This window comes from Cyanistes caeruleus, chromosome 19 (assembly GCF_971803275.1).
Source record: "Cyanistes caeruleus chromosome 19, bCyaCae1.hap1.1, whole genome shotgun sequence".
NCBI classification, from domain to species: Eukaryota; Metazoa; Chordata; class Aves; order Passeriformes; family Paridae; genus Cyanistes; species Cyanistes caeruleus.
This window is the reverse complement of record NC_141719.1, coordinates 1007406-1035344: the sequence shown is the minus strand read 5'-3', so window position 1 is coordinate 1035344 and position 27939 is coordinate 1007406. Positions and strand designations below refer to the sequence as shown.

Below are 27939 nucleotides of genomic sequence, written 5' to 3'. Positions count from 1 at the left end.
GCCATGCAAAGACTTGTTGGGAAGAGCCCCAGGAACGTGCTTCCCCTCTCCCAGGGCAGTGCTCAGCCCAGGCTCCTGGTGCAGCCAGCCCAGGCAGGATATGGACAGTAAAGGGCTTCTCCTAAAGATTATTTACGTGCCTATTGCACAGTGCAAAAGCCATTTCACGTTTCTGTTTGTTAAGAGCATTTTTGCTGTAACACAAACTAATTAGCACTGTGTATGGGCTGTGCTTGAGTTATGAGCCTCAGAGCAGTGGGGCAGGGATGCATTGCATCATTGTTAGGATTAGTTTGTAAATCAGAAATGATTAAAGATTAAATTTTTAGAAATGTTCATCATCTTGTCTAAACAATATCTGTTTTCATCCTATGGAGCCCCAGCCCTGCCTGCCGTGACCCCCTTGGAGATGGCTCCAGTCCTGTTTGGTGGGCTCTGGAGGTGTTCAGCATTCCCTGGGAAAGGCTGAGCACCAGCAGGTTCAGCTGTGCTGGAAACCTCCACAGGGGACCATATGTTTTTAATATTCAGATTTAAAATAACCATCCCTACTAGCCCGAGTGACCTCAGACCATGCAGATAGATTTTAATTTTGCTTCCTGAGCTTATTGTATGGAATAGAAACAACTTCAGTGTTACTGGGGCACTGCTCTGTCTTTATTGCACATTGTTTAAGTGGATTTAACCCTTCCTAGGGGAAAAATTAACTTTGCATTTTGTCTTGAGTGGTCTGAATAGTGCAATACTGAGGCTGGATATGAGCACTGAGAAGCTGGGAAGTGGCAGACCTGAGGTTACACGGCACTTCTTGGGTGTATTTTTTGTCCTAAAACACTTGTACGCTGTTTTCTGCAGGTCTTGCCTCATTTTGTGCATGGGACTCGATCTCTTTTGGGGTTGAACTGTGCATGTGTGGTGACAAAAGCTGTTTTTAAGGTCCCTGCCTCGTTCCTTCCAGGTGTGGCAAAACATTTAGAGAGTGAGGCCAGGCTTGTTAAGAGGGTTTGTGGCAGCAACAGCAGGGAAATGTTGCCTCAGAGCATAAAACTGTGCTGCTGCCCAGGAGCTGGGAGTGAAGGGGATAACCTGTCCCAACTGAGTTTTCCAGGAGAGCTTCCCTCTGTGTGCCTGACTTGGCACCCCAGGCTCGGGTCTGGAGCGCTGGCAGGGGCTGCAGGGAATCACGGAATGCTCGGGCTGGGAAGGGACCTCTGGGGATCATCTGGGCCAGCCCCAGGAAGGATTGGGGATGCAGAATCATTTCTGGGACACCTTTAACATCACCGAGCCCAACTGTAAACCTGACACTGCCAAGTCCACCATGAAACCATGTCCATGAATTACATTGGAATATATTAAATATTGCTTGGAAAGGTAGATAAGGTTTGGTTTGCATGTTGTTTTTTAAAAAAAGAGAGGTTCAAACTCTCTTTTACTGAAAATCCAAAATAAACCTTAACTATTAGTTTTCCTATTTTCCATCTGAGTTGGAATAATAGTGTTTCATCTCCCAAGGAAGCTGTCAAAATCCAAATACACTCAAACCTGCTGTCAGGAGGGCCATTGTGGGAAGGTCTGTGAGGGAGCTTTGACTCCTCAAGGCAGAGCTGGAGTTGTGCAGTCCATGAGGAATGCAGCCTTGTGCTGGGTGATGAGGATAAAGAAATTATTTGGTATCTGTCAAGGAAGTTACCCTGCCTGTGCTGCCTGCTGGGTGATGGAAAGTGAGGTTACACTGAATTTGCATTGCTTTGAGAAAGGTATCTACACAAAAAAGGAACTGTAGTGTTTCCTAACCTTTTAAGTACAAGACTTTGCTGCTTCAGTATTTCCAGTGTTTATTTATCTGTGAAATTTCTTAGTTTTATTGAAAGGAACATGGAAAAAGCAGGGAAGCCACTGCAGAATGGGTCTGTCTCCAAGCCTGGGTCAGCAGCCAGATGGGAACCTGCACTGGGAGCTCTGGAGCTCAGGCTCAGGGTAATTTCAGCAGTGTTGGATGATCGGAGCAGCATGAGGGAGGTGTGAGGTGTCCTGCCCATGGCTTCATGGAGGGCTGCTGACAGCAGGGGGAGGAACAAGGAGCAATTGGCCTGGTGCTGCCTCTCAGGCCCTGCTGGGATGGGTTTCCAGCCTCTTGCAGCCTCTCAGGCCCTGCTGGGATGGGTTTCCAGCCTCCTGCAGCCTCTCAGGCCCTGCTGGGATGGGTTTCCAGCCTCCTGCAGCCTCTCAGGCCCTGCTGGGATGGGTTTCCAGCCTTTTGCTGCTGGTCAGACGTCAGACTCCACTGGGATGGGTTTCCAGCAGTCAGGCTGGGACAGCAGAACAAACTCCTTGTAAGCACAGGAGAGATGACAGCTCCGTCCTTGTAAGAGTCAAATGAATTTGGATTTCTTCTGTGCAAGAGCTTTATGAAGAGAATTAGGTGTCATTTGAGCTTCAGGACAGCTTTGGTGCTGTTGCATGAGAGGTCCTTGTGAGTCTGTGGTAGCGTGGGCACAAATGATTTCCCTTCCCTGGGAGTGTCAGGGATTGGCTGAATGTTCCTGGGGATTGGCTGGAATTGGGCTTGGGCTGGGTCTGTCTGGGATAGGCAGGACACAGAGCCTGATGTGGAACCCTGGGCAAGGGGGGCTGAGTGCAGGACAGCAGGTGAGAGGGAGCACAGGGCTCTGGAAGAATGAAGCAAAGCTGCTTCAAGAGTGGAGGCTTTTGCTGGCAGGATTGAGTCGAGGTCAGAAGGGGCAAAAAATCCTACACAGCCTGTCAGGAGGTTGGGCAGCCCTTGTTGTGGGACACCTCTAGGGGCGTGTGTCATTCCAGACAGCTTCAGCTGAGTTAGAGCAGGACATGGGCTGGACAAGTTCTCATTTTCTCATGGGACCTTCCCTAGCTCACTCTCTCCATAACTTGCTTCCTTCAGACTTCTCATTCTGCTGCTTTTATTGATTTGATCTTTAATTTCCCTTTCTGAATGTGTCTGATCCTCACTTTTGAAACCACCCATCTAGCATTCTTGCTCAGCCAGTTCCCCTCCAGCATCCCCCTGTATCTTCTGTGTGTATCACTGGGAACATTGGGGTACTGCAGCTCCTGAAGCCACTGCAGAGTCTTAACATGCAAGAAGCAGCATTGTTCTGAACTGGCTCAGATTATGGCTGCAACTTTATTTCATTTTACTTTTGAGAATTCATCTGGAAGCGAGCTCCAAGCTGGGGATCTCCAGCCTGAGTCGTTACAGCTTTCCATCGTTTGGAGCCACTGAAAATGGGGCTTCTCATGGGAAGCAGCAAGTGGCCTCATGCTGCCAGGGCTGTTGTGGATTTTGCTGCTCTCAGTGCCTGGAGATGCTGCTGCTCCTCTCTGGTGTTTGCAGCACTCGGAGCCGCACCTGGCGGGATGAAAGCGCCGCCGCTGCCCGGGCTGCTCACACACACAATGAGCCTGGCTGGCCCCTTGGCACGGGCAGCCTTTTTCCTTCAATAGGTCAAGCCATAAAATAACTGTTCAACATTTGTCTTCTCAATTATGTGGATTTTTCCACAGTTAGTCAATCCCTACCTCACCCACCCCGCGCTGGGGAGGGGGAAGCCGTCTCCCTCCATCTGTCTGCATGGGGACAGAGCTGCTGGGGAAATGAGTTCCAGCTTCTTTAAGCCTTTCAGGATTTTTTGATAAGAATTATGATCTTAAACATCTTCTTTGTTAAGCCTTGTCTTTAGTTTCCTAATGGAGAGCTCTGGTAGAAGCCTCAACTTTTAGCACATGAGAGTTTCCCATCTGCTTCTTCAGGCATTTGATTTAAACTGTTTAAAAAGAAAACAAAACCTAGCTGTAATTGTAGATATTTCAAAACGCTGATGATTTTTTTCCATGTTAATTTAGCTTTTCCTCTGCTCAAGAAAATCTCAAATTGAGACTGTGGAGAGGGGATTTATTTTCCCAGCCTGCTTTCCTGCTTTCTTAGGATGTCTGTCATGTGTCGTAAAGGAGCAGGAAGGGACAAACCGAGTCTGTTCTCCTTTACAGCCCCTTTTTGGTCAATCCCTACCTGTCTGAGAGCAGCTGCAATTCTGTATCCTGATCTTACAGCCACTGCTTGTGGCAGAGAAAGGCAGGGGATAAATTGCCCTGTGGAGAACAGCCTTTGCTAGAGGAAAATGTGATGGGAGTTTCTGTATAATTTTATTTGTTTTACCCTTGCAGATACACCAAGGTGTTCTACCTGACTCGTTCTGTACTGGTTTTTAGCTGGAGGGGAGGTTTTAAGGTTTGAGACAGAATCCCAAAGGCATTCTCTCTGCCCTGAGCTGGTGTTCACCAAGCAGGACACGGCTGCTTCAGCGTTTTCACATGATGACATTTCCCTGTCTCTGGGCAATGTTTTATTCTCAAATCCTTAAGCACCACTTAGGCTAAAAATAATGTTTTATTTTTAAATATTTGCTATTTGTGGCAATGAAATACGGCTTGATGATTTCTACTTCAGTGTGTACATTAAGGACTCTGACATCAGTGCTTCCCCTTCTCGGAGGTTTTTTGAGGTTTGATGGGGCAGGAGGAGGTGGCTGCTCTGTCCCACACTCCTGAGGAGCCGCCTGCCCCGGCATTGTTGGAGAGGAGGGGATGTCCAGGCTCTGGAGGAATGGTGTTTGGTGGGAACCAGATGCTCCTGTGTCCTGGTGATTCTGGTCAGGGCTGCTGGGCACTTCCCGGGATTTTAATAGATTTCCCAGAAAACCTGTGGGGCTGGGAGCAGCACGGTTACAGCGCAGGAGGGGATAAGAAAGCCACGTTTCTGGGCACGTTGTGCTCCTGAGGTATTGCTGGAATCTGAGGAGTGCTTTGAACTGGGCTTACTCAGCCCAAGCCGGCTGCTCAGGGCTCTCCAGCTCATTCTCCTGCTTTTCCCATTACCTCCAAGTGCGTGGCCAGCTCATCCCTCCTCCCATCTCTGCTCCCATCTCTCCTGTTCTCCTGAGCAGAATATATTGCTTCTCTGACTCTTGTGTGCAGTCCTCTGGAGGTGCTGACTTTCCCTGCCCAAAATCCCTGCAGTGGAGCTGTTCCACGTTGGGCTGGTGGCCAGCACAGCTCACAGTTCCAGTTTGTTGCTCTCGAGAAGCTGGGCTTGGGGTGAGGCAGCAGAACCAATCCATAGGTGCAGCACTGGGGGTGGATTTGCCGTGTAATGGCTGAGTTTAAGGAAAGCTGCAGTGCCAGGTGATGCCCACAGTGTTTGTGGGAGCTGATTTTTCACAGAGGGGTTTTGGCCTGGGCTGTGTCAGAGCTTTCTGTTCAATGCCAGGCTCATGGCAGCTTGATGGAGTCAGAGAGAAAGCTGGGACCAGTTGCTCCCTCCTCAAACTGTGTTTCAGTCAGAAACAAAACTAATGTGACATAAACGTGGCATTCTTTTAAACTGGTGAAGCTGATCTCTTAAAGCATCCTGCTATCACTTAAGAACTGACAAAATCATGGTGTTATAACTATTACTATAAATTAAAGTAGCTTCCTTGCAAGCTCGAGTGTAACCTTTTGGTCTGAATTGCATTAAATGTATTAAATGTATTTGAAATGTATTAAATGTTTCTTTCCTCTGCATCCCAAACCATCTCAGTTGCTGTGGGTATTATCCTGTTGATGCCATGTATTGTGAAAAATGCTTTGCTGCCTGACTCCAGCCCTTTCCTACGATCCCAGGGAGCGCTGGGAGGGAGTGGGATGTACTTGTTGTTCCCAGTGAACTGCTGTTTCCAGACATCAATAACTGGAATAATCCTCCAGCACAACAGTAGTACAAGTCTTGGATGTGGAAGCAGACAAAATTCCACTTTATTTTCTCACGAAGTTTTACAAGAAGCACTTCAGTATGAAGGGAATAAATCACACAAGGTACACGAGGTCCTATAACATGAAGTGTCTGGCATCAAAGTGCAGGGGCACAATCAAATCTGGCTTTTGGCTGTGTGGATCATTGTGCTGAAACAGCTCCAGGGGTGTTTGATCTCAGAATTTTATTGGAAATTCTCTTATAGAACCAAGTTTGCTGAAAAATGCTGGTTTGGGGCCAGTCTTTAGTCTGAAACATCTGGGCCTGACAGCCTTTTTCCAAGCTCAGGGTGGGAATTCAAGTGATACCTTTGTGATAAAAAGTGATGGATTTGGCTCTGAGATACCGAGGCCACAGTTCCCAGTTTGGAGCAGGACAGGCTGGGCTGGGGACTCCAGGGATCCCAGTTTGGAGCAGGACAGGCTGGGCTGGGGACTCCAGGGATCCCAGTTTGGAGCAGGACAGGCTGGGCTGGGGACTCCAGGGATCCCAGTTTGGAGCAGGACAGGCTGGGCTGGGGACTCCAGGGATCCCCACAGCTGCATCAGCTCCTCCAGGTATGAGCACAAATGCTTAAAGGAATATTGGTTTGCAGCCCTGCCAGGATTTCAGAAGGTTGGGATTGGTCTGGTCTGGGCAAATTATATGTAAAACTAAAATAACATTTGGTATAAAGAGATGAAATGTTCTGTAGAGCCCTGAGCTTTGTGTCTTTAGGATCTAAAGAGCAGCAGGACGAGACAGCCCAGTCCCAGTGACAGAGCCCCAGCACTGGGGTGTGGAGCAAAGAAGCTCTTCTGGGTGTAGAGGGAAGATTTTTGGCTCTTACCGGTTGGTTGGCATGGGCTTTGTCATGTGTGAGGGAACTGGAGTGGGGAGTGTGGTGATTTGGGCAAGAAACTTAGAAATTGTTAATTTTACTGTGTTAAAACTCTTTTAACAGTTTGAATTGTATTGCAGAAGTCTGTTATCTTTGCTGTAGCATAGACAGGTAGTGGTTGAGGGGACTAATGTGGTGATGTAGTGACTGGTGGTGATTGGCTTGAGGAAAAAATCCATCAGGATGTGGCTGAGCTTGGAAATCTCCCGGGGGATGCTCCAGCAGAGAGGTGTTCATTTGTCTGCTTCGTTTTCTCCAGATGATATTTCCCCGATCAAGCTGAGCTTGGGCTTGCAGGGGTGAGCAGGGCTCTCCTTGTTCCTGGTTTGGAGGCTGGGACAGGAGCAGGGACAGGGAAGGCAGGAGGTGCCCACTGGGACATTCAGGGACAGTGAGGGATCATCCCAGGCAGGGACAGTCCCCAGGCAGGCTGGGCACTGCGAGGGCACCTCTTAATTTTGGTATTCTTTGCCCCTCCAGCTCCTTCACGCCCTGGGATCTGATGTTAACAGCTCTGTCCCCTGCCCTTCTTTTGCAATCTGGAGGTTTCCCCGTGCCTGTGTTAGCCAGGTGCTGTGCACTGGGGTCACGTTGCTGCAGTTGTGTTCTCAGCCAGTGCTTGCAGATAACCTGGGGCCTTGCCAAGGAAAATGAGCAGTGTGGATTGAACCCTGAGCTGGCCTTCCCAAACGTGTCTGCAATGAATAGAAGATCAGATCAGCTGGGAGGAAAGCTTTCTTCTGCTTGAGCTTAGGACATGAGCTGCCTCATGTGTACTCGTTACAAAAAAGTGTTTTCACTTGGAAATTATTATTGGGTCCAAGCTGCCTCAGAGCACCAGGCTGGGGATAAAGATTCCAGCGTGGCACACATCCATGTGCTAAATGAGCAGAGCTCTGGGTTTGAGGCTGCATGATGATTTTCTGGTCCTGGTGCATCTGTGTGGCAGTTGGGGTCAGTGCTGGGATTCCAGATTTCCATGTCACTAGTCACAGGTGGTTTTAGGGGTGCTCACACTTAGATTGGAGCTGCAGTGGGGTTCTTCCCATGGTTAAGCTGTTCTGACTTCACTTGTTAGGGAAAAGCTCCATTTGCTGCTTTCTTACAGTGGGAACTGCAGCAGTTTTGCTGATGGCTAATGTGGGTGGTGTGTTTTCAATGAAAGGAAAATGACTTTCATAGCTGGAAACTTGAGAGGGAAGGGCTGAGGATTTGAGTGTAAAATCAGTGTATTCCTCTCTTCTGATCAGGGCCAGTGGTTGGTGCTGCTGCTAAATCTCCCTGAGCACTTGAAAGTGATTTTATTTCTGGGGCAGGTGCTGGGGAGAGGACAGCAGGGTTTATCCCAGCTCTGCACTGGCAGTGTGCAGGACAACACCTGTGAGCTGTCCCCACGTGCAGGGAGGTTTCTGTTTCACTTCCTGCCAGAAGGAACCTCTCTGAAGTGGAAATAACCCCCAAATCTGCCCTGTGCTTCCTACCCAGCTCTGTCCCACTGGAATTCCTGTTGGAAGGGAATGGCAGGGGCTGTTATTGAGTGAGGGAAGGTTGCATCCCTCAGAAGCAAACATAAATCAAAAATACAACAATCACAGCTGGTGAAAAAGAAATCTTAGAGCTTTGTTGTAAGCATAAGGCAGATTTCTCACTCTGCTTTCTGCTGAGTATTCTCAGTGCAAGTGTGAGGGCAAACTACCCTACACAGCTGTGTCTCTACATGGTTTTGTTCTGAAGGTAAAAACCGTTCCTCAGTCTGTGCTGAAAGAGAAACTTTCAGATTTCTATGAATAATGGAGGAAAAACCCATTAATACAAGGGCTGGGGAGCCTTTTAAAGAGAGCACATGCCAGGCTTGCTCTGCTTCAGGCTTTCAACTTGTGCAGGATACCAAGCCAAATTAATACAGTTTCTGATATGTGTGGAGTTTTTCCTCTTTGATATTTTTTAAAGCCAGTTATTTTTATTTTTTAAACCATAATCTGTACGTATTTGATGTGCAGCTGAGCTGAAGGAGGAGTAACCTTCCTGTCTGCAAGTGCAGATGTGGGCCTGACCCTGTCAGACACCTACAGAGATCATCCCTCCAGGAAGAGAGATCCACTCCCATGCATAAAATGAATGAATTTTTCCTTCTGTCCAAGTCCTAGTGGACTCTTGGTACCATCACGCTCCTGGTGAAGAAGACCTTAATTAGTAGATTTCAATCAGTGTTTTCTGGAAGGTGCTTGGCTCTTCTGCAGGACCTGGGGACTCCTGGTCTGTCAGGGCTCCTCAGGACACCTTGTTAGAGAGGGGCAGAGGAAAGTGGAGTGGGACCTCAGGGTTTCTGTGGCCTGGCTTCTCCTGCAGCTCATTAACATCAGCTGCACTGTGACAGCTGAACACTTTATCCTCTGAAGGTAGCAGGAAGATTAAGGAAAACTCTCATTTCAGAGTTGCCAGAAGGCTTTATAAGGGATATATTTTAAACAAGCCTCCCAGTAGTGTTTAAAGAAATTGGAAGGGGAAAAGCAGTTTTAACAGGGATTAAATGGAGCAGCTGGGCATTAGAGGCAGCAGATCTTGTCTGCCTAAATCATCCAAATGTACAGCCATTGCCAAACACAAACACAGCCAAACCCCCATCCTTCAATCTGGGATAAAAACATTTCATAAACTGACTGGCACTGCTGGCTTCACTGAAAGGTTTGGTTTTTGGAACGGGGGGAACTTTCCAAAAGTTCTCACTAAGAGTTATTGTGTGCAAATCAGCCACAGCCACAGCTCTGGTCCTGTCCAAGTGTCCTTGGGAACTTGGGCTGCCCATGGCTGCTCCACTGAAGCTCCCATCACATCCTCTGGCGTTTCTGGATCAAAGCAATGGTGATAAACACTGAATTCTCCAAATTTAGCTTTGCTCAGGAGATCTTGGGTAAAATGTGTCATTGCTGGCAGCAGCTCTTCCTGCCAGGAGCTGCGAGCTGATGAGCTGCTGACACAGCCAAAGTTGTCCCAGTGCTGCAGGGCCACTGGGTTTGTGTTCCCTCCTGCAGAGGATGCTCTTCCTCTTGTTCCCCCAAATGGCTTTAACACCAGCCCAGGGGCTGGGAGTGGAGCTGGTGGCGGCTGCTGTGGGTGTGTGGTGACTCCTGTGTGGTGCACAGGGGCTCAGAGGGGTCCGTGGCTTTGGTGGTGCTATTCCCATGCACTCTGCTCCTCTGGTCTGTTTTAGAGGTTGGAAGACTCCCCTTCTTCTGGAAGAAAAAGGGGAAGGAGTGGGGGAAGAGAAATTCAGCAATTTAATATGCTTCAGTGTTCCGGCATGTCCTTCCCCCCTTCCTAAACATGAAAAATATCAGTGAGTTTCCCTTTGCCCCTGAGGGAAGAAAAAGGAGTCTCCAGCTGGAATTCAGGAAGGTCTGCTGAAGGAAGGAGTGGTGTCATGGGCTTGGGGTGATCCCTCTGGAGCACAAGTGCTGTGCTGAGAGTGAACAGCCGGTTCATGCACACTTAAACTGTCCTGAGCCACCACCCTCCCCAATGTTTCTTCATCCCTTCCACGTGGGAGAGAAGCACAGGAAAGAAAAAAGCACAAAACATTGAAAAAGGAGAGTTACAAATCCGAAGGTACATTTTGTCCCTTGTAAAAAGAGGGCACTGCTTTTCTTCCTGCAGTTTTAATATTGCCTGCAATAATGGCTATATTTTATTTTCAAGGTGCTTTTTAAGCATGGGGTCAGCAGTAAGGTTGGATGATCCTGCAGTCCTGTGCCTGGCAGTGATGCTGTTTCAGAGGAATGTTTTTCCCCTCTTAGACTTCTTCAGACAATTGCCCAACTGTTGGAAAAAAGCTAGTGCTGCCTGAGGGGAGGAGGAGGAGGTGGAAATGTTGCTGCCCAACTGCAGCACTGCACACCAGGGAAGCCTCAGCAGGTCGAGCACATGCAGCTCTTCAGTGAGGAAGAGCCTCTGATCTTGTCCTGGGAGAGGGGCTCTGGCTCCTGGAACTGTTTCCCCATCCCAGCCCTGAGATGCCCGTGGTGGCCTCAGGTGTGTTTTGCAAGGCGTTGAGCCCACGGTCTGGCAGCGCCGTCACATCCGTGTCTGTCCCTGGGGCTGGGCTCCTCCAGAGCTCTGGCTCTGCTCATGTGGCTCTCTGAAAACAGCCCCCAGTGTTTGGGTTACTCCTCAAGTTCTGACAGTCACTGATGAGCTCTTCTCCAGCGTGAGAATGCAGTGAGGTAGGGGAAGGGCTTGAGTTCTGCTTCCACATCCTTTCTTTTGAGCTGCTCAGCTCAAGGTGCTTCTGCTGCTGGGGAGGAAGAGCTGTTGACCATGGAATTCAGTTGTTCCTGCTCCTTTCAGGCAGGACACTGAACTCCTGGGGGTTGTGCCTGAGTTTCCTTGGAGAAGCTGTCCTGAAGCTGTCCTGGTCCCTTTGTGCTGAGGTTTCCAAGGACAACGTTTGACTCCTCACTGTGCTTGTTGCCCCATTTCTCTTGCATTTCTCTGATTTATTTTAGTTGTCTCCACAGTTGTGCCCACTTTCCTCAGTAAATGAGAGGGAAGTTGGTATTTTAATTTTCCCTGGAAATGAGTTCCTTTCATGGCACTTGTGCACAATAAAACACATGTGTATCATCTCCATTTCTCTCAGAGAGTAAGAGAAAAAAGTCTTTTGTGGGTTTTTGCATTTAGTAATCAAAACCCCTCTTAGCAAACAGCTCTGGCTCTTGGATTTGCTGTATCCAGCTGTCGAATTCCTTGCAGGACTAACACAGGCAGGACTCTGCCCATGAGGGCTCCAGGAACCCGCTGTGGTGACAGCAGCATACAGCCCCTGGAGCCTGCAGGCCAGGCAGCTCCTCCAGGGGTGCTGAGCCCTGCCTGGGCTGCAAGTGATGCCTTAAGCTTTGCCTTTCATATTTTCCAGATTCTGCCCTGCACTGGTTCCTAACTCTGATCTCCACACAAAGTGTCAGCAAGGTCTCCTCACAGCTCAGGCACACACAACAATCCTTCTCCAGCCCCACAGCCAAGGACACCGCTGCAGCTCCAGGCCCAAAAAGTGCAACCAGCAGGGAATTGAGGAGAGCAACCTGGGAGGATGGGACTGCATCACCTGCAGCTGCAATTGCACAATTCAGCCCAACTGGAAATGGACCAGAACTGATCCAAGGGTGAAACTCCTGAGCCAGGGCCCATCCTGGCTGCAGCCACGGCCGGGCTCTTGCAGTGCCCAAGGTGCATCCTTGGAAGGGCTTTTAATAAATCCCTGCTTTATTCCTTTAACCCTGCCCAGCCTCTGCTCCAGGAGCCTCTCCAGGCATCAGAAGAGCTGAATTCCTTGCCGAGAGCTCTCGGTGTGCACAGGAAGGGGAGGCTGCCCTGGAAGCGGATCCCAGCGCTGCATTCCTCCAGCTACTCCCCATGGGCGCTGCTGGGATGATGGATATCTCAGCATCTTTGTTCTTTGTTTTCCTTCTAACACTGGCAGAGCTTAAATCACAGCAAGAGAGGGGCTGACACGTCTCCAGTTACACAAACAAGTGGTGCTGCTCTCGGCAGAGACCAGGAGTGTGGCGGGAGAGGAGCACCGAGCTCGGGTGCTGCTCCTCGGGAAGGGTTCAGTGGCAGGGCTGTGAGGCTTGGAGCTATTGCAGGAATGGGGATGGGGCTGCAGGGCCTGGGATGCTTTCCAGGAACAGCCTCACGAGGAGCTTATCACTGTGTGGTGTTTGGGATGGATCCTGACAAAATATACTGCGTGTTGTCAGACGCTTCACTAAAAGAAAATAGAAGCTGTTGGCTTACCTTTGTGCTTCTGCTGCTTCTTTCTCTTAAAATAATAATTCTCAGGGCAATATTAATTTGTTCCAGCTTCCATGGAGCAATCCCCCGTCTCCCCAAACCTCAACAAGAATAAATACGACTGCGTAGGTGCAGCCTCACCAGAGGAGGAGGTCTCAAGTTGCACATTAATGTCAGCTTCTCAGCAGTAGCCTGTGAATGTAGAGGAGCCCAAGCTGTGCTATCAGAGATGCTCTCTCCTGTACACGCAGGAGCAGCTCTGTTGTGGTCTGGTTCTTGCGTTCCTGCCTTGCCCAAGGACTCACTGTGTGGTTTTGGGCAGGGCTCTCCACCTTGCCCTTTGTTTCTAGGCCCCCCAAAGGTATTTCCCCTGGGATGGTGCTGGTGAACCTGAGCTGCTCTTCCCTGAAAGCTGGTTTGCTGAGAGCTGTGGGATCTTTGATGATTCCTCTTGCCAGATCCTTCCTGCTTTCTTCAGCGTGGTTTAGGTCACGGTATCACGAGGGTGGAGTTCCTGAGAAGTTGTGAGGATGAAGCCTTGAGTTTGCTTTTGATCCACTGAGCTGCTGCAATGGGCTGAGCATGTCCTGAGCCAGTCCCAAACCTGACCAGATCTCTGCTGGTTTGATGGGGAGAGAAAATGAGGTGGAGCAGGTGACAACTGTGCCTGGGGCCAAGACAAGTCACTGCACCTGGACACAGATGTGTGAAAAATGCTCTCTGAACTTTCTGCTTCTTGTTTTGTCTTGTTCTGTATTCTTCAGAAGAATAAATTGGAGGAGAGGAAGGTGCAGAGAAGAAGTGAGGGCTGTGGAGGTCAGTGGGAAAGCACAGAGAGGGCTCTGATGTCTGGGCTGTGTGGTCTGGCCAGCTGGGGATGGATTGCAGATAATGGTTTGCTTTCTGTTCGTGTTTTGGCAGTAAAATATTGGGGAGGAAAAAATCTACTGAAGCTGAAGAAGAATATTGCTTCAAGAAAAAATGGAAATGAAGTGACCATAAGTAGTAGAGATGAGAAAATTACTTTCCTTTTTTTCTTTTTTAACTATGAGATGAAAATTTCCAAAGGAGCTTCCAGAAAAAACGAGCAAAAATTTATCAGTTTTTAAAGTGGAGTTCAGATTAGTAAAAAATTCGTGACTTGACAGGGAGGGAACTGGCCTGGATCTGTAGATCTTTCTGGGGTTTCCATCTGTGAATATGTGCTGCTATTTCAGAGTAATAAAACCAGCTAAACTGTGTTTGAAACTGATTATTTAATGTATAATGCACCATCAACGAAAAACCAGCTGTATTTTGAATCTAGAGTGGCAAACCCAAGTGTCAATTATTTTCATTCTTTCATTCTATGGAAAGATCTTACTATCAAAAAATTATCAGAAGATCTCTGTGTATTCTGAGAGAGCCACTGGACTGTGTGAGGCACAAAGATTCATGCAGGGAAGTAACCTGCAGTCCAGAAGAAGGAGGAAATCTGCCCAGTCTGGTCACCAGCACTGGGAGGGTGAGGGAGATTACCATTAATAATTTCTAAACTTCATGAGCATACATTATGCTGCTAATTTTTTCCTGCTGCTGAATTCATGTCAATGTTGAAAGTATAAACAATCCCCTGAATAAAATTGTGTTTGGTTTGCCTTGTCCCACGGATTAACAAATCTGATTACTGCATTTAAATTTAATGCCCCAAAAATTCCCTAAATGAATGATTCAGTGTGAGGCCATGAGCAGATGTAATTATCTATGAAAACTAATGAATCATGTCCTTAGGAGAGTTCTCCTTGCAGCTGTCTCCAATTAATCCGTCCGTCAGTGCTGGAGTAACGAGTCCCGGGGTAAGGTACTGCCACAGCTCTGCTCTGCCCCAGCCACAAGGGGAAGGAGGAGGTTTGGTTTTAGGTTTGTATTAGGTATTTAGGTTTGTATTAGGTATTTAGGTTTGTTTTAGGCTTTTAGGTTGTATTTCTGGAAAATACAGAGCCCTGAGAACGTGTTTGGCCAATGCTCATGTGAGCGGTGTTTGACTTGACTGTGTCCCTTTTGTCTCTCCCTGACCAGCGAGGCGGTTACAGAAGTGAGTTTGGGGGGGGATTCCAAGCTTTTCCCTGCTGTTTTTGTCCGTCAGGGCTCTGAGCTGGGATCAGGGTGTTCACATGGGAGGTTTCTCTGAGCAGCCTCTTTTTCTGCAAGTCACAGTTTGCTCAGGGAGCTCTGGTACTACAGGAGTGGATGGAGGAGCTTTTCCCCTCTCCAGATAAGTGGCAGAGGGTGTTGAGTCTTTAACAAACAGCTCAAATGTCCTGGAAACAGCTGAGTGAAAGGAGTTGAGTATTAAAGGAAGCTTCCAAAAGCCTGGGGAGGAGGGATTTCCTCTTGTCCAAGTTTCAGTGTTTGGTGGCCCTGTGGCAGCTGGTCCTTGCCTCTGCACCAGGTCAGTGTGCTCAATGATTTTCATGTTCATTATTCAGTGTGTCAATGGTTGAAGCTTTCCCTGGCTGGGGATAAGGTACCAAGAGGGTTCCATGCCAGGTAGAGATGTGGAGCAGTGCCAAGTCAGTGTCTGCAGTTTGTGCAGCACAAACCAAGGGATGCCCAGCACTGCTGTCAGTGCTGGAAATGTGTTGGAGTTTAACTGTGTGCCTGCTGTGCACCTGAGAACTGCTGAAAATGGTGTGAAAATAAATCCCATGGTAGTTTTCCCTGTTGCAGAATAAGGATTTTGGAGGGAAGAAAGACCAAATCCCTCACCTGAAGGAGGGATGTGGCTCAGCTTCTCAGGTTAGTGGGGACAGAGACCATGGGTGCAAGAAATCTTTTCCTGCATTGTGTTCCCAATCTCCGTGGATGTGGGGAGCTGCATGGAGGAGTGTGGGGTGCAGATGTGTGCAGGAGGAGAGGGGGGTACCCCAGTCCCTGCAGAGAGGGAAGGGCAGGCTCAGCGTGGCAGCTGCTCCTGCCTGACCACAGCCCAGGCAGATTTGTTGTTGCAGGGAGCCTGGCTCATTTGAAGTGGTTCCCCTGCTCGAGCAGAACTGGCTGGTTCCTTGTACAAACGGAGCTCCTGCTGCGAGTGGAGCCGTTCCACCTCAGGCTCACAATAACATTGGCTCTGTCCCGCATTGTGGATGCATTGATGGGATCTCCTGCGAGCACTGCCTCGCTTAAAACCAGGATTAAGAGGGAAACAGAGCAGATTGCAGGGTATTAACAACTTGTTCACATTCCTGGCGCGGTGGGAAGGGACGGAGGAGTCGGACTGCTGGGATTCCTGATGGGGAGTGCTGGCATTGGGGTGCTGCTGGGATTCCTGATGGGGAGTGCTGGCTTTGGGGTGCTGCTGGGATTCCTGATGGGGAGTGCTGGCTTTGGGGTGCTGCTGGGATTCCTGATGGGGAGTGCTGGCTTTGGGGTGCTGCTGGGATTCCTGATGGGGAGTGCTGGCTTTGGGGTGCTGCTGGGATTCCTGATGGGGAGTGCTGGCTTTGGGGTGCTGCTGGCCACGCACGATCCCAGCCCAGCGCTGCCCTTGGGACGTGAGGCATCCCTGGGCTTTGGGACACCTGTAATTGCAATTGGCAGCAAGGAAACATAAAGCCACCAGGCTGGAGGAAGAGGGGAGAGCTGGAGGGACGTGCTGGAGTGGGGAGGTGGGTGTGAGCAGCGTGGCCTCTCCTCGGCATGAGGAGCGTTGTAAAAACTCCCGAGTTCCTTCTCAGCCTGTCCTGGTGATCAAAGCCAGGCAAAACGGGATTTTCCTGTGCTCTTAGGGGGACTTCCTATAAAAGGGCTGCGCCAGGTTTGTTTATGAAAGTGCAAACCTGGAGAATTGCAGACAGCAGCAGCTGACAAAGGAGAGGCAGTTTTGGCTTTTCCCAGTGAGAGTGCGCTCGCAGATCCACGGACGGCGTGACCCCAAAAACAACTGGAGTTGCTGTGCACGGAGAGGGAGCTGGTTTGTTGTACCACCTGTACTGCACTGTGTTCTCTTAGCTATTTTAATAGCTAATTAATCTTGATTAGCTTGGATTTAAGAGTGTTTTTTTCTCTTTTGGCACATATGTGCAACCTATTATATCATAAATCCCACGCATTTTCGGCAAATGCCGTCCTGATTGTTCCCTACAGCACAGCATCCTACTAGGGAAACATCCAAGGTCAGGAACTTGGATTCTTTAACCACTGTATTCGAGGAAGCCGATTTATTGTTCTGTCACAGCAGAACAGGGTGATTTTTTTTGGACCTACATCACATTGGCAGCCAATCTGGAGAGGTCAGAATCGCCTTCACGCTGGAGGGGCTGTGGGCACATTAATCTGTCTTTGTAAATGAACTGGGGCACCCCACAGATGCCAGCACAGGGCATTTCTGAGTGTTTACTGCTATATTCCTCCAGAAGCAGGAATTATTTTTGTGCACTCAGTGTTTGACCTGTGTCTCATATCCTAAAATCGATACAAGTAGTCCTTGTCCTTTTTCCTTGTGTCTCTTAAAGGGTTTAAAGGAGTTTGCTTGGGGCTGGAGGAAGTGACCTTCATATCAAATAATCCTGACGTGGCGACTTGGGCTTTGGGTAGCTTTCTTGTGGCTATTTGTGCTGTGAAAGCTGAATAAAAAATTTGCAACTGAAAGTCTTAAAAAGTGAATTAGGGAAGTGTTGACTCCAAAGAGCCATTAGCATGTCCTCAGCGTGGGATGTGCCTTGTTTTTCCTTGCTGCTTAATGTATAGCTGTGTCTGACCTTTTCCCCAGGTTGTTTTGATGGGCCTGTGAAGGAGATGTCAGAAGGAAAATGTGAATTAAAACATCTTGCATCAGGGAATGACTTTCCTGCTCTTCTCCAAAAGGGAAAAAAACCCAAAAATAAAAGAAGAGGGAGGGTTCACTCTTAGCTTGCCATCTGCAATACTTTTAGCTTCTGTTTCCTCTCGTTTTGTTGATAGCATTTTAATTTTTTCAGGGTGTGGTGCTGGGGGCAGTGTGTGTGTGTGCGTCCTGCTCCGTGTCCCTGCAGGAGCTCTGGAGGTGCTCTGAGCAGCATCACAGCAGCACTGGGTTCCTTGTAAAACTCCTTCAGCCTCAGCAGCTGAGTGTTCTCTGAGGTGGGATTCCCTCCCCAGGTAAAACACAGCTTATTTCAAACTTCTTGTTAAGTTTAAGTAGCTAAACCAAACTTTGTAGACGTTCCAGTTCTCAAATCTCTCTGTGGTTGGAGCTCGGAAGCTTTTTATTTTCTTTTTCAGAAATCTTTGGAGCGTTCTTTCCTTCCTTACAGTCTGTATCAGGTTTTTTTGAGTGCACAGTGCTGATGAGTGGTTTTCTGATCAGGAGCTGCTGGGTTTAGGGCTCCTGACAGGCTCCTGGGCGGTGCCTGGCTGCAGGGCTGTTGTACAGCTCAGCCCTTTCACAAGCAGAGTGGCCTTGTGGTCATGTTGACAGCTTGACACTGCCATGGCAGTGATTTGTTAAAGCTTCCTCAAACACCCCTGTGAGCAGAGCACACAAAGGGGAGGCATGGGCAGGACCTCCCGGAACGAATTGGGATTTGAGAGGAGGCTGGGCTGGGAGATCCCTGCGGATGCTGGAGCTGGGAGAGGCGTGCTTGGCACCAGCACCACCACGCTTGTGTAACAGAGATGCTCCATTCATCTGAAGTTTGTGTTGCAAAATAAACTTAGGAGTACTTGGTTTATCCTGTAGCAAACCACAGCCCAGGAGAGAAGAATCTTAACGGGCCAGAGGGGAGAATACCGGGAGTGTGGGGTGGGAGGACACTTAAAACAGGTGGGAGCTTTAGAAGGGGATCCTGAAGTGAAAAGAGAGCTCTGAAGCGCTGGGGGTGGAGCAGTCCTGGGCACTGGTGGGTGCAGGAGGGCTGTGCCCAGCCTGGGGAGCTGTGGGTGCTGCTGGCACAGCTCCCTGCTCCTGTTCAGGGTGGGCAGCACTCGCTGGGAACCCGAGCTGCATCTCCTGTCAACCGTGGGCTGCTGAAATGAAACATCCATGGCACAAGCACAGGCAGAGCAGGACAGGAGGGAGCTGCTCTGGGAAGGAAACATGACATCAGGGTTTGAATGAAAAGTGTGACAAACATGCACAGAGTTCTGCAGCAGCTCTGGAGAGCTGCTGGCACAGGGCAGCACCAGCATCCTTGGCTGCGGTGGGACTTGGAGTCAGGAGTAACCCAGGCAGGAAAATGGATTTAATACAGAGTGGATCTGTGCTGGGGGCAGAGGATCAAGTGCTGTCAGCCCCTTTCTGGTCTAGAAAGTGCTAAATTCTGTTACTGTTTCTGGAATGTGGGACACTGGTCACAGCAGCCAGTCACTGGCAGGCACAGCACACATCAGGGAGTTCCTCTGTGGTGCTGCTCAAAGGTGTTTTTTGGTGTTGAATGCAGAGCTGGCAGAACAAATGGCTGTGAGTGCAGCTCCTCACAGCTGTGACAGCCCTGCCCCTTGTGTCCCCGCCTGGAGCATCTGCTGGGACATCCTGGAAGCTGTGTTTTCTGTGACAGCTTACATGGGACAAATATTCATTTATGGGAGGTTATTCACGATCCTAAGAACATTGCCCATTTCCTCAGCTCCTGGTGTGCAGCACAAGATGAAGGTGCATTGCTGGTGTTCCCCAAATAATGCAGCATCACACCACAGCCAACAAACACCATCCCTGCAGCATCTCACCAGAGCCCTGTGACTGCAGTGGGATTTGGGGCTGATTTCTGTACCCCAGAGCTGCTCCAGGGAGTGGGGGATTTGTGCTCCACTTGCTGTGGGCAGTGCAAGGTGTCCCAGAGGCGGTGGCCAGCCGGTCACTCAGCTCCTGCCAGCTGTAGGTTGTGATTACTGCCTGCAGCTGGTGGTTTATAGCTCCCAGATCAGCCCCAGTCTGGGGGAGCAGTGCTGGATCAGTCCCACACGTTCTCAGGCTCAGCCTGGTGCTCTGGGGATGCTCCATCCCCTGCTGGGCACAGCTCAGCCACGCTGCGCACTGAGGGCAGCTCTCCTTTAAACCTCCAAAGCTGCCCACCCTGTGCCAGGATCGCTCCCATCCCTGCTTTCAATCAGGAAGTGGAATAAATACTGCCTCAGATGAAACTTAATCTGTTTTTAAAGAACTCCCTCCCACTGAAATAGAGGTAGGTTTTTTTTTTCCTTTTTTTTAACAGTCCTCCCCTGTAAAGCCTCTCTTGGGGTGCCTCTCATCCTCACTTAATGATGTTGAGGTTTTTTTCTTTCTTATTCCAAGTTTCTGGGAGCTCTGTGGTTTTCCCTGTTACACGTTTTTAATTCAGAATGCCTCAGTGAGCTTTTCCTGTTCTGAATCTCCAGAGTACTCCATGGGGGAAAATTTAAAAAATAACATGTAAGCTTTACATAATTTACTATGAGAGTAATTGGGTTTATACAGCAGTTCATAAACCTTTAGCTGGTAAAAATCAAAGTACCTTAATCTCAAAAGCAGATGGGGGGATGTCACGGTGAAGGCTTAAAGAGTTTTCAAAGACAAATTGTTTAATTCCGTCACTGCTAGGAAAATAAATAGTTCTGCTGCTCGATTGAAAACAGAAACATCTCAGAAATGAGACTTTCTTCGCTTTCAAGCATTGTTAGCTTGACAACAAAGACATCCAAAGAAGCTCTGTGGAAAGATGTGATGGAGTTCCAGTTTATGAGAAATGAAAGGCGAAAGCCTCTAAACCACATTTTATCATTCTTAGGGAATTTTCAAGTGCCTTTCCTGCGCTGCTTTCCAGCAGGAGAGTGTGTTTTTTTGTGTCCCAGGCAGTGTTTGGTGTGAATCAGAGAGGCTTGTGATGTCTGCAGGTCATTTCCTTCTATCCACAGAGGTGGCAGGGCTGGCCCTGCTCCGTGCCCGCCGCTGGGAGCGGTGAGTGGGGGACGCTGCTCCCAAATCCCACTTTTCAATGCAGTTTGCAGGCAGGGATTGAAAGCTGGGAGCCATGCCTTGCCTGTGTAATGAAGGCTGCATTTGTACCCCACAGTAATGCTGCTCACAGGCCAATCAGGGCTATCTGGCCAGCACATCCCCTCCCAAGTGATGGTCTTGCTTTAGTCCTAATGGCCTGATGAGATCACCTCTAATTTGTGTATCAAGCTGGTTTGTATCACATCGTTCAGAAAAAAAAAAAAAGAAAGGGGGGAAAAAACCTCACACAAACCCAACAAAACCCTCTTTATTTTATTTTTTTTCTTGTTGGACTTCAAAAGGTTGTATTATACCCAGTGTGCTGTGCCCTGTGAAAGCTCAGAGCCATTACCTCAGCCCAGAGCCAGCAGAAAACCAGCGCCCATTTTGGTGGGGGCTCCTTTGCTCCAGAGCTATGACAGTGCTGTCAGCCCAGGAGGACATGCCTGGAGATGCTTGTTCTGGTGGCTACCTGGGCTGCTGACTCAGGCTGGGGTCTGCTCTTGATGCCCTAAGTTTGATCTTTCATATTTTTATATTCTGCCCTGCCCAGGTGTGAAGCTCTGAGCTTCATGTTCAGTGTCAGTGAGCTCTCTTCACAGAGCAGACAGACAGAACAATTCCTTTTCCAGCTCCATACCAAGGACAGCCCTTACAAGTTTCAGGCCCAAAAGCAGAAACAAAGGTGGAATGAAGAGAGAAAACAAGGATGGGACTCCATAACCTGGAGCAGTGACTGGACAATTAACCCTGATATGCAGATGGACCAAAACTGATGAAAATGTGAGACCTCGTGACCAGTTGTGCATTTTGGGACCATTTTTGGTCCATCTTGGGTGAGGCCCTGGCCAGGCTCTTGTGCTGCCCAAGGTGTGTCCTTTAAAGCCTTTCAGTAAATCCCTACTTTATTCTTAGCTCTGTCCAGCCTCTGTTCCAGGGCAGCCTCCTGCAGGGATCACTCTCAGCATCCACAGTTGCAGCATCCTCCTCCTGTGCCAAGGGAATGAAGGAGCCTTGGGGCAAGAAGCAGGAACAGCTGCTGGGTGGCAGCACAGAAACAGCAGAGGAACATGTGGAGGTGGCTCAGGGCGCTGATAGCAGAGCATGGGGGGGATAAAAAGGTGCTCCCACACAGTGGTTTGGTATCCAGATATCACATTGTGTCGGTTTGGAGAAAAACTTGCTGTGTTTTCCTGCTGGTGGAGACTGGGTGTGGATTTAGTAACTGTGTGTCAGCAGGCTGGCTCCCAGGTAGGGCTCTGGCAGGGTGAGGGGATTTCATGGCAGCCTTCCTGCAGCAGCAGAGCCTTGTGCTGATGCTGATAATTCAGCAAAAATGGGTGGAGCTGATTGCCAAGAGGGTTTTTGCAGCTTTTGGGAAAAGAAGACTCAGCCATGGTGTGCAGCAGTGATGGATCTGTTCCTGGTGGGCTCAGAGCGGTGGAGACACAGGGAACCAGAGCTGAAGGAACACAACAATCCTCAGAGCCCAGCACACAAAGTTCTGCATTGTGTGTTTGGGAGGAAGAGAGAGAGTTAATAGAGTGCTTTGCTATAAAGGATAAGAAATAATGGAGGCGGGCTCTTGGATTTTTGGGGAGTGAGTGCTGGCAGGGGAATGAACCAAGCACAGCGCTGGTGCTCAGTATCATCAGCCAGGCCTTTCTTCCAGGTTGTTCCAGAGCTGAATTAACCTCAAGCTGTCTTTTTCCAAAACTGCTTTCCCTCTAAAGGAAACAAATTATTGGCAGAAATTGATTTCTTTTTAGCAGCTGACTTTTCAGTCTAAAAACCTAACAAATACATGCTGCAATGATCAAAAAATGTGACATTAACACTTTTTTATGACCTTAGCTGAGACACTTGGTAACATGCTGTTGTCCTGGCCAATTCTGATACTTTTATTTTTATTATTTTTGCTGTTCTACACCCTTTTGTTGCTGAATCAGTTTTGCATTGCTGGCATTTGGATTTCTCTTGAAATCTGGCTGGACAAATTAAAATCTTTAAACAGCAGAGTGGGAGCCCAAGGGAAAAGGGGGATCACAGGGTCTGAGCACTCAGCTCTCACAAAGCACCTTTGGAAACTGCACTCTGCTCGTGAAATCAGGGCACTGACTGGAGAAAATGCTGCAAAATTCAACTGTGGGAGTTGTTCTCAGTGGGCTCTTAGGTGCCTGCTTGGGATCAAACCCAGGTAAGTGATTCTGCTCCAATCTGAGGTGTTAGATGAGGTTGGTTTGCTCTCTCAGACAGCAGGACTCATTTCCAGAGTTGTCTTGGGGCTGCCTGCATTGTTTTGGCGTTTTATGTTGGCTTTCTTGCTGAACTGGGCCCACAGTTAATGCTGAGTTTCGATTTCCATGACAAGTTCTCTTCTGGGAGATTTACAGCTCAGCTGCTTTGGTTTGCCAGGCTAATGCTGTGGAATGCAGGTTGACAGTCCAGATGTGAAACCTTTCTCCTCACAAAGAAAACAAAGGATTACATGCGTTTTAAGAGGGTTTGAAAAAAATAATTTAAGGCTGAGGCCCCGAACCCAACATCTGAAGTCTTGAAATACTGCAGGGGATGTGGAGCTTCAAACTCAGCACACTTGGGAGTGTGGCCAGGCTGCGAGTCCCCTGTGGATTTTGGAGCACCTGACACTGCCTGTACTGGGGCTTCCTAAGGTTTTACAAAATGTCAAGTAATCAAATTCTGCATTTCACACAATCAGTGCAGGTTAAAGCGGGTTTGGGTTTTGCTCCTGCTGAAACCTGGGGAGTGTGGGGACAGCTGCAGGCACTCACTTGGAAATGACCACGTTTCCCTGATTTTCACAGCTAAAGACAGAGGCTCATGTTTTCTGGTTTGACAAACTGACACCTTTTCCTGATGGTAGAATTATCCCTGTTTCCAGGGGGGTGCAGGAAGGCCCAGGTGGTGCAGGTTTGTTCACCCACTACAGGGGGAAAGGTCTAACCAGGCTACAAGGTCATGACTGAACTGGAAAAGGGTTTAATAGTGGTGTTTAATGTCCAAACCATCTTTTTAAAGAGAGAAACACAATGGCCTCAGCCAAGCCATTGAATGTGATCCTTTGTGCTCATGAAGATTTGTACAATGCATCTACCCATGAATGCCCGTTTGGGTTTCAGAATTATTTGGGTTGGAAACAATGCAACAAGAGTTCATTGTCCTTGCAGAGAAATGATGAAAACATCCAGAACTTTCTCCCAGCCCATATGGGAAGAGCAAACATGAGGAGTCTGTACTACCAGATGTCTTAAAATTGAGATCATAGCCTCAAAGGTAGAAAGGGCAGACCTTGCAGGGCAGGTCATCCTCAAGTTGCCTTAGGAAATATAATGGGGTTTATTGGGATTTATTAAAACTGGAGATGTAAAAAGCTTGTGGCTCTTTATTTGGGACTAATGATCCTACTGGTGTTCAGTTCTGGTCAGGCTCAGCCTCTGCAGCACAGCCTCTTTACTGTAGCAGAGGCACGTTCTGTGCACTCAGATATTTGGTATTTGCTCTATTCAGAAAGGTCTCTGCCTTTATTCCGGGTTGTGGAGCAACAGATGAGTACAAGTATGGTAAAAAGCAGGTTTAACAAAGGACAAAAATGGGTGTTTTTCCTAGGTAAAAATCTGGAAAAAAAATAAAGACCCTGGGCTAAAACTGCCTTTTGTGGTATCAGTGTATCTTTTTTTAAAGCGGGATGTCCTAAACTGAGTAATTAAATAAATCAACTTTGGGATTACACTCATAGAACTAGCAGGTAATCTTTTGCCATATATATATGTCTGTCTGTCTATCTATCTATCTATCTATCTACTTTTTAAAATTAATTTCTCTTTGGAAACAATGTATTTGTGGCTAATAAGACATTGTTTAGTGTTGAACTCTGGCTGCTGCAGTCAGGTCCTGTGCTCACTTGTTCCCATGCGCTGAGAGCCATCAAAGCAGTCCTGCAGACACTTGCAGGCGAAGCAATCAGAGAGCCCCAGCAATCTCTGCAGTTTGATAAATCCCTGTTTGTGCAGCTTGATAAAGTGGAGGCTCGAGGTTTCCTTCCTGTGCTGGGGTTTGTCACACTGGAATTCAGGATTTGTGTGTGGGGATCAGAGTTCAGCCCGGTGGCACCAGCCCCTCAGCTTGGTGCAGATCGTGCCACGGAGTCCTTCAGGCTCCTTCCAGCAAAGGGAAAAGGGAAAGGCAAAATCACTGGGGAGCAGAGCAGCTGTGGAAGGGTTCCCTCTGATCAACAGCCTCCTCTTGCTCTGCAGAAATCCACGGGCACAGAGCCACCCCAAACACCGAGTGTTCAGCCACATCTGCAGAAAATCCATGGGAGGGCATGTGGAAAGTTGGCACAGCTCTTGGTGGAAGGAAGTGGGAAGAAAGAAAATCATTAGCTAAGGCTGACGGGGATGCGTAGACTCGAGGTCGTCTTATCTGTGGAAGTTCTTCCAGCCTTTCTGTTGTTTTAACCACTTCCCTGAGTAATCAGAACTTTTTCCATGGCTGCAGACTGAGAATGGAATATTTTTGAGCCATCAGCTCTGGAGATGTGTCTCTGTGCTCTTGGCCTGTCACTCTCCTGGGCAGGTGGCTAGGCAGGCAGGACTCTGATGCCAGCGAGACCCAAGGAGCACCATCACTGCAGGGCATCCAGTTCCTGCTATTTGCCCAGCTCTAAACATGTTGTTAGGTGATGTATTCCTCTTGCTAATTTACTCAATTTATCACTGATTCCAGTGGAGCTTGATGAAGGGTGTCAGCTGGAGATTAGTCCCAGATGCCTGGGTTGACCTTAGCTTTATCAGCTGCTTTCAATACTGTAACCATGAAGCACTTGCAAGTTCTCTGGTTCCTCCCATGATTGATAGCCCAGTTCTGAAGTGGCTTTCCTCCTCGTTTGTGATCCAAGAGGATAATGCCCTGCAGCTGTCCACAGCATGATGCTCTTGTGGTGAACACTCTGATGCTCTGCTGGCTCCTTCCCAACGCGAGCGTTTATTAAAATGGCAGTTGTGTTCTGCACATCCCTCTGATCATGGGTCTGCCTTTTCCTCTGCTCTAAATCTCTTGAGCAGAGTGAAACAAGTCCCTCAGTGCTCAGGTGGGGCTGAGGTATTTTAGGAGAGGTTTAACTGTGGATGTGCAGAGTGGATGGACAGACCTGCAGGACCTGTGGCAATCAGCTTTTAGCACTTGGCAGAGGTGTTTGGTCATTCTGAGTGTGGTTTTGGGGAACTTCCCTGGAGTTACCAGCTCCTGTTGGTGTAAGGGGTGAGGAAGATCTTTGCTGCTGGCCTCATGACCTCCTCTGCCGTGTTTGTCACTGATTTGTCATCACATGGGAATGTGCTGCAGGGTGGCATCTCCCCAGGCTTGGTGCACTGAGGTTGTTCAGAAGATTGTGTGGACTCCCGGTACTCCAAAAGCTGTGTGAATTCTGAGCCTGATGACAGCATTCCCATGATTCAGAGCCAGGACTAGACCAGTGGAGCTTTTTTTACCCTAAACTTTGCATCTGCTCCTGCCTGATGCTGGAGTTCTGCAGAAGGTACTGGTGGGGAACTGGCCATGGCTGAGTCACTCTGTCAGACACAGCGTGGAGGGTCAGGCTGGTCTGACTGCGGAAGGTGCTCGTTGGATTCCTAAGGCACATTTCCAGTTTAAAAAAAGAAGAAATACCAAGCCCCATCTTCCTTTAAAGGGTGAGGGTGGTAGGGCATGAGCTCTGTCCTGTGTTGGTCACCTCAGGAACCCCCCTGGATGTGGTGGCTGCTGGTCCTTGTGTCAATGCCACGGGACAGGGGCACTGCCTGCCCTGACAATGAGCAAAGCTGGAAGGAAAGGAAGGCTCCCCTTCAGCCCGAGTCCCAGCTGTGGTCAGCATCCATCCCTGTTCTGCTCCTCAAGCTCCATGGTTTGCTCTCCAGGAGCACTGCTGCTCCTTTTTTCCAACCTCCTTTAATCTAAAGCGTCAAAACCAAGAGCGCTCGATCTGCAGTTGTTGAATGGTTTTCCATTGTAGGGGCCATGGCACCAATGAAGTGTTGGACTTGGATTTTTAATGTTGAGAAGCTCTCTGTTGTGAGCAGTGTGGGGCTGGGAATGGCCTTGCAGTTAACCCTTGGGGGATGCCTGGTCCTGCTTTTTGGGTTGAGTTTTCCTTCATTTCAGTTGGAATGAGTGTAGCCATCCTGCCTGACATCCCAGGAATTTCAGTACTCCTTTCTTTGAAGGTGTTTGCCACTGAGGCAACAGCTGAGAATTGTTTTTTTTCTCATGGCAGGAAGGTGTAGAGCTGGGTGGAGGTGGCTGTGACCAGAGTGGATGGGGTGCTCACTGTTGCATTTGGTGTTTTTCTCCGTGGACTAAAGGCTGGTTTGTTGGTACCCACAAGGATTGTGTTACGTTCCTGGGGCGGGTCCACCTTTTATGAAGTGTAGGAGCAGGAATTGCCAAGGAGATCTTAAAAGTGGCAACATCTGTGTGGAGTATAACACAGAGTTTTAAATTTTTTACTTTTTACTTTTTATGGTTTTTGTTTTGGTATTTTTGTGGGGTTTTTGGTTTTCTTTGCTTTGCAAAATGGACTGGAAACCTCAGCTTAGGGTGTTTAGTAGCCAAATAGTGTTTTATGGGCTATAACGTAGCTCTGTTGGACTTTTTTTGGTGTTTTTATTTTGCTGTTGGTTGTTTTGGTTGTAGGTATTTTGGTACATTTGTGGGGTTTTGCTGGTTTCTTTCTTTGTGAAATGGAAACCTCAGCTTGAGGTGTTTAGCAGCCAAAACAGTGTTTTATGGGGATTTGCTAAACCACCTTAGGAAATTGTGGCAACTGATGTGTATTTGTAATGAAAGCTGTTGATATCTATGGAAAAGGGTTGCAATGGTGTAAAAACTTGGGGAAAATGAAAGTTGCTAAAAGGAAGCAGAAGTGAGAGCTACCAACAGTTTCTGAAGGCAATATTTTAAACAATCCTGATTTTATCGTAGATTTTGGATAAAGGGAAAGCAGACAAATGTGGAGTCTGGAACAGCTTCTATCCTTTCATTTTCTGCTGTAAGCTTGCAGGGCACAAACACATTGGAGCAGGAAAAGTGTTTTGCTTGGCAGGGATTTGTTATAGCCATGTAAGTGGCCTTCCAGCCTCTCAGTGCTCCAGGCTTTCCTAGACATGCAGATTTTATGGGTATTTTATCTATTAGCAGGATTTCCTTGCTTTTTCCCAGAGTCACCTCTGTAGGAAAATAATTTGGTGACATTGTCCCTATAACTTGAAGATTTTGCTGGAATTTTGAGTAGTCTGGCCCCAAAATCTCTCTTTGTGTTGCTGGGGCACTTGGATTTGGGATTTGAATACAAATAAATATTAATTACAAGTGCAAAGAGCCCAGTGAGTGCTGTGAGCTTGGAGAGCCCAGAACAGTGCCCTGGGGACTTCAGCCAGTGCTGTAAACTGGAGGCAACTTTTTATAATTTCTAGAAGAATATTTTTGTTC

General features: G+C 48.4%; 1 protein-coding gene across 9 annotated transcripts in view; it reads left to right on the top strand.

Annotated features, from left to right (window-relative positions):
* STX8 (syntaxin 8) overlaps positions 1-27939 on the top strand; it is a 106798-nt gene that overhangs the window by 17169 nt on the left and 61690 nt on the right. For 2 of the 9 annotated variants that reach the window (XR_015277946.1, XM_086857088.1), the window contains exon 7: positions 11626-14146. The exons of the other annotated variants lie outside the window; for them this stretch is intronic. Coding sequence is in view for 1 of the 2 variants with exons in the window: in XM_086857088.1 (XP_086713214.1) it covers positions 11626-11876 (251 nt within the window). In the remaining variant the exon portion in view is untranslated. Of the gene's footprint in view, positions 1-11625; positions 14147-27939 lie in introns of those variants that run through there. 9 annotated transcript variants of the gene reach the window in all.